Source organism: Nannospalax galili, unplaced genomic scaffold (assembly GCF_000622305.1).
Source record: "Nannospalax galili isolate Female #2095 unplaced genomic scaffold, S.galili_v1.0 scaffold1196, whole genome shotgun sequence".
Lineage (NCBI taxonomy): Eukaryota > Metazoa > Chordata > Mammalia > Rodentia > Spalacidae > Nannospalax > Nannospalax galili.
Window position 1 is genome coordinate 35,064 of NW_008337101.1, and position 6,127 is coordinate 41,190.

Consider the following 6,127-nt stretch of genomic DNA (forward strand, 5'->3'; position numbering starts at 1 on the left):
CTCAGAGTTCCACCTGCCTCTGCCTCCCAAGTGCTGGGATTAAAGGCGTGCGCCACCACACCCAGCCCTATATATAATTATTTTTATTTTATGTATATGAGTGTATTGCCTATGTGTGTGTAAGTGCACCATGTCATGCAGTGCCTACAGAGGTCTCAAAAAAGGCGTCAGATACTCTGGAACTGGAGTTACAAAGGGTTGTTAGCTGCTGTGTGGGTGCTGGGAATCAAACCTGGGTCCTCTGTAAGAGCAGTGAGAGCTCTTAACCTCTGAGTCATCTCTCTAGTCCCCTCAGTTACTTTTTTGTTGTGTGATAAAATACCCTGACCAAAAGCAACTAAAGGAAGTTTATTTTGACTTATTGTCCCACAGGGCTAGATGTCCATAATGATGGAGAAGTCAGGGCAGCAGGTGCAAGATGCTGAGCGATCACATCTTAACTGCACACAGTAAGGAGAGCAAAAGTGGGACGAGCTATAAACTCTCAAAACTCAGTCCCTGCAGCTTCCTCCAGCAAGGCACCATGTCCCAAAAGTTCCATAATTTCCCCCAGGCAGCACTGCTTCCTTGAGAGTAGTGTTCAAATACAGAAGCTTGTGAGGGATTTTCTTTATTTAATCCACCACAACAGGTAATACAAATGCTCTCTAGATAGAGAAATTGGAGTGGTTGAGCAGCATACCCTAGTCTCTGGGCCCAATAATGAACAGAGAGATTCTATTCTGCTGTGTCCTATTGAAAGTGCTTGGTACTAGATATCAAACTTAAGTGTCATGGAATGTTTACAGACTACAGAATTATATCTTAGTAGAGTATGGATTCTTTATGCTGTCAGCTTGATCCTTTCTTTTACATATGTGGAATGTTCAGGACCTAGTGACCTTTGAGGATGTGACTGTGAACTTCACCCGGGAAGAGTGGGCTTTGCTGGATTCTACTCAGAAGTGTCTTTACAGAGATGTAATGCTGGAAACCTACAGGAACCTCACTTGTGTGGGTAAGAATGTCATCATTCCTTCACTTAGTCATTGGAGTATGAGTCTTAGTGATGCTCTTCTTTGTTTTGACATGTGGAAAAGGAAGAATTTAGTCAATAAAAAAGGAATTCCTACAATATACATTGAAGCTAGAAAATAGGTCTTATGTAAATTTTAGTAATTTATAATGATTTTTCTGGGCCTTTATTTTAGGAAACAAATGGGAAGACCAAAGCATTGAAAACCAGTCCAAGAATCCTCAGAGAAATCTAAGGTAATTTGCGTGCACAGGTGGAAGTGAGTGTTCCCTGAGGGTAATCTTAGTGTGTTATGAAAATCAAAGATCTAGCAAGGGAGTGTGCATTAGTCACTTTTCTGTTGTTGTGATAGAAACACTGACCAAAGCAACTTATAGAAGGAAGTTTATTTGAGCTTATGGTTCTAGGGGAAATACAGTCCATCGTGGTGGGGAGGTGTGGTGGCAGGATGTGGCTGGAGCAGGAGCAGAAAGCGGAGTACTCACATCTTCAAACAGGCACAGGAAGCAAGAAAGTGACAGGAGAGCTGGCAAGGCTTAAGAACTCTCTAAGCCTGCCCCCAGTGATGTACTTCCTCCAACATGGTCACACCTTCTAAGACCTCACAAAACAGTACCACCGACTGGGGACAAAAATGCCCAAATACTTGGAGCCTATGGGGGACATTCTCATTCAAACCACCACATTCTACTCCCTGGCCCCCATAACCTCTTGACCATGTGAAATGCAAAATGCATTTAGTCCAACCTTAAAAGTCTCCATAGTCTTTACCAGTCTTAATACTACTCAGAACTCCACAGTCCAAAGTCTTTTCTGAGACTCAGGGAAATTGCCCTGTAAAATGAAAAGACAAATCACATACTCATACAGTGGAACTGAATGTACATTACCATTCCAAAAGGGTAGAATAGAGGCATAGAGAAGGAATACCACAGCAAAACAAGACTGAAAACCAGAAGGGCAAATACCAAATCCAGTAGCTCCTTGTCCAGCTTCTGGGACTTTACTTCCAAAGGGCTTAGATGGCTCAGTCTCTCCAGCTTTGCTGCCTGCAACATACATCTCTCTATTGGGCTGGTACCACTCCCTGTATGCAGGTCTTCTTGGCAGATGCCTCACAGCTCTGCACTAACATCTTCTTGGGGTCTCCATTGCCAACCAGGCTTCACCTTCACAGCTTCACACAATGGCCTATCAGGGCCTTCTCTATGCAGAAGAACACCTGCTGCACTCTGCCTGGCCTCCGTGGCTCTCTGAAACTGCAGGTGAAGAACAGACTACCCTTCACTCTTGCATCTTTCATGTTTCTAAAGCCAGCACCAGGTGAACAACACTGCCAAGTATGACTGCAAATTTGGGATGGACCCCAGCCTGCTTTATCCATTTTAGAAGCTTTTCTCTTCAGTGGTCCCTGCAGCATTTTCCTTTCACAAGTTAGAGACTTAGCTGGCTGTGGTCTTGCCCTGGAGGCACTCTTTCCATTATTTAAGTGTAAATCTCTAGGCCTCTCCTTCATCTCCTTATCAAAGGGATCCTCTCCAACACAGTCCTAGGCTCCACCATTTATTTGCCCTGGTGTTCTTTTTCAATCCAAACTGTATATTCTGTCTTTCTGCCCCATTTGCTACTTTTCACTGTAGATCTGCATAATATTCACCATTAATAGCAAGGCCACCGTTTCTACATTTGGCTGTCTTGAAATGTCCTCTGCCAAAGAAATTAGTCCATTGCTTTTCAACTTAGCCCCCAGGCAAGGTTTTTGACTGTGCGCAGACTCCAGCCAGACTCTTTGCCAGAATATCTCAATTATTGCTTAAGTCCTTATTTCCTTCTGGAACTACACTGTTCTCAGCACTATTTTCTTCCAGTCACCTACTAGAATGGCCTGTTAAGTTCCACTTACAGCAATCAACTGCTTTTCTAGCCCAGATTTCCAGAGTCTTCCACATTCTTCCAAAACCCCATATGGTCAGGTTCCCCACAGGTCAGTCAACAACCCACACTCTGCTACCAATTACTGTGTTAGTTACTTTTCTGTTGCTGTGACAGAAACACTGATGAAGCAACTTATAAAGGAAAAGTTTATTTAGCTTATGGTTCCAAAAGGGCACAAGTCCATCATGGTGAGGAGGCATGGTGGCAGAGGTGGCTGGAGGAGGAGCAGAAGCTAAGCTCTCACATCTTCAAGCAGGCACAGGAAGCAAGAGCATTCTTAAGCCTTGCCAAATCTCTGCATCACTGTCTTGCTTAGAGAGGCAGAGACAGGCAGATCTCTATAAGTTCAAGGTCTAGATAGTAAATTCCAGGTCAGCTGGGACTACAGGGAGACCCTGTCTTAAAAAAAAAAAAAAAAAAAAAAAAAAAAAAAAGCACTCTGCCACTGAGCCCCATCCCCAGTCCTGTCTTTTTCCATTTTGACCTAATTTCAATCTTACAGAAATCCTGCAAGAATAGTGTAACAATATCCCATCAGGGCTAGAGAGATGGCTCAGTGGTTAAGAGTGCTCTTGTAGAGGACCTGGGTTTGATTCCCAGCACCCACGTGGCGGCTTCGAACCATCTTTAACTCCAGTCCCAGGGGACCCGACGCCCTCTTCTGACCTCCGCGGTGTTGCACAACACAGGTGCACTCACATACATGCAGGCAACACACTCATACACAAAATAAAAGTAATATTTTTTTAAAAAGTTAACAAAACTAAGCAGCAACTAATGTGCTTGTCATTTTGTTCTTAGAAGGTATGTAGTAGTAACACTGTATGAAGTAACATGCCAAAGGTAGTCAGTGTGGGGAAATCATCAACCAGAAACTACATCTTAATATGAGTACAAAAATTCCTACTGGAGCTGTGCACAGTTGTGCACTCCTTTAATCCAAGCATGGGGAAGGCAGAGGCAGGTGAATTTTTGTCAGTTCAAGGCCAGCCTTTTCTAAATAGCAAGTTCCAGGCTAGGCAGAGCTATATAATGAGACCCTGTCTCTTATTGGAATAAAAACATGTTGATATGAGAAAGATGGAAACATGCACTGCAGTTGTAAACACTGATGAAAAACCAGGGATTCTTTCACAAGTATGCAAAGATACGTGGAAATCTACAATGTGTAGACACTAATTATGAGGTATATCTAAAATCATTACTTTTTCCCAGTTTATTTGAAATACATCAAAAACTTAACTGTGGAGAAAAATCCAGTGAACACAAGGAATGTGAAAAACCCTGTTTGTCCTTTACTTTGCACACATGAAATAACTCCCAGTGTAGAAATATGTCATGAACATAAGCTATTTGGCAATGCATGGACTTCTTCCCATTTTCCTAATAATCATGAATTCATAGAGGAGGAAAGCCCTATAAATGTAAGCCGTGTGGTAAGCTCTTCGTTTTTTGTTTTTCATTTCAAAGGCATGAAAGAACTCATATTGGTGAACAACTCTATGAATGTGAAGAATGTGCAAAAGCCTTCAGATGTCTCAGTGATCTTCAAGTACATAAAAGAAAGCATAGTGGAGGAAAACTCTATGAATGTGGACTCTGTGTTAAGTCTTTCATTTCTCCCTGTTTACTTAAAGTGCATGAAGCATCTCATACTGGACAGAAGTCTTACAAATGTAAGATATGCACTAAAGACTTTATTAATCCCCTTTTACTTAAAATGCATAAAAAATCACATACTGGGAAGAAGATGTATGCCTGTAACCAATGTGGTAGAGCTTTGGATAGTCGCCATTCCTTGCTAGAACATAAAACAACTCATAATGGGGAAAAGGCTTATGAATGCAAACAATGTGGTAAGTCTTTCACTTGCTCCTCTGTACTTAGAATGCATGAAAAATTTCATACTTTGGAAAAACCCTATGCTTGTAAACAGTGTGGTGAAGCCTTCAGAAGTAGCAATTCCCTTCAGAAACATAAAATAACTCATATTCCAGAAAATCCCTATACCTGTAAACAATGTGGTAAGGCTTTCATTTATCCATCTCTACTTAAAACTCATGAAAGTTCTCATACCGTGGAAAAACCATATGCCTGTAAACAGTGTGGTGAATACTTCAAAAATCGCTATTCCCTTGAGAAACATAGAATAACTCATACTGGGAAAAAGCCTCATGAGTGTAAATACTGTGGCAAGACTTTCATATATCCCTCTGAACGTAAAAAGCATGAAAGATCTCATACTGGGGAAAGACCCTATACTTGTAAACAATGTGGTAAAGCCTTCCTAAGGAGCAATTCCCTTCAAAAGCATAGAAGAACTCATACTGGGGAAAAACCCTATGCCTGTAAGCAATGTGGTAAGGCTTTCATTTATCCCTGTTTACTTAAAACACATGAAAGATCTCATACTGGGGAAAAACCTTATGCCTGTAAACAATGTGGTAAAGCCTTTATTTGTTCCTATTCACTTAAAGTTCATGAAAGATCTCATTCTGGCAAAAAACCCTATGCCTCTAAATAATATGGTAAAGCCTTCTTTTCTCCCTATTTATTTGAAATTCATGAAAGATACCATTCTATGCTTCTAAACAATGTGGTAAGTCTTTCATTTACCCTTCTTTACTGCAAATGCATAAAAGAACTCATTTAAAAAAATTCTATGCATATAAATAATACGGGAAAGTCTTCGACTATAAGGTTTTACTGCAATTACGTAATTCATGCTGGAGAAAAACCACAGGAATTTAAATAGTGCGGCAAAACCTTCAGATTTATAGGATCCCTTTAATTCCATAAAACAACTTATTTTAAAGAAAAACTGTATAAATGTAAACAATAATAGATCGTATGGTATATTCTATTCTAAACTTCACAGATGTCTATATTTTACTGAGTAGTAAATGTAGTAATGCTGATAAACTTTTGCATATCAAAGATACAAAAGGATTGGTGCATATATGTGTAAGGATATGGGAGAAAGACTGTTACACCTCTGGGGGCATGTACCATGAGCACAACTTTCAGACCTACATGTTGTTCTGAATGATTCAGCAAATGTAAAGGTGTAGGGCATAACTACATTACTGTAGATTTTAAGTACTGTAAACTTATACTAAATTTATAAAGAATTTTTTTTTATCAAAGTACTTGCTTATTACTTTTTGTTTTGTTTTG

At 40.3% G+C, this 6,127-nt stretch overlaps 1 protein-coding gene across 6 annotated transcripts in view; it reads left to right on the top strand.

Annotated features, from left to right (window-relative positions):
- LOC103733293 (zinc finger protein 791) overlaps nucleotides 1–6,127 on the top strand; it is a 35,440-nt gene extending 29,313 nt beyond the window's left edge. For all 6 annotated transcript variants that reach the window (XM_029563111.1, XM_029563107.1, XM_029563108.1 and 3 more), the window contains 3 exons: nucleotides 871–997; nucleotides 1,191–1,251; nucleotides 4,421–6,127. In XM_029563111.1, the coding sequence (XP_029418971.1) occupies nucleotides 964–997; nucleotides 1,191–1,251; nucleotides 4,421–5,474 (1,149 nt within the window). In that variant the 5' untranslated portion in view covers nucleotides 871–963 and the 3' untranslated portion in view covers nucleotides 5,475–6,127. The remainder of the gene's footprint in view (nucleotides 1–870; nucleotides 998–1,190; nucleotides 1,252–4,420) is intronic.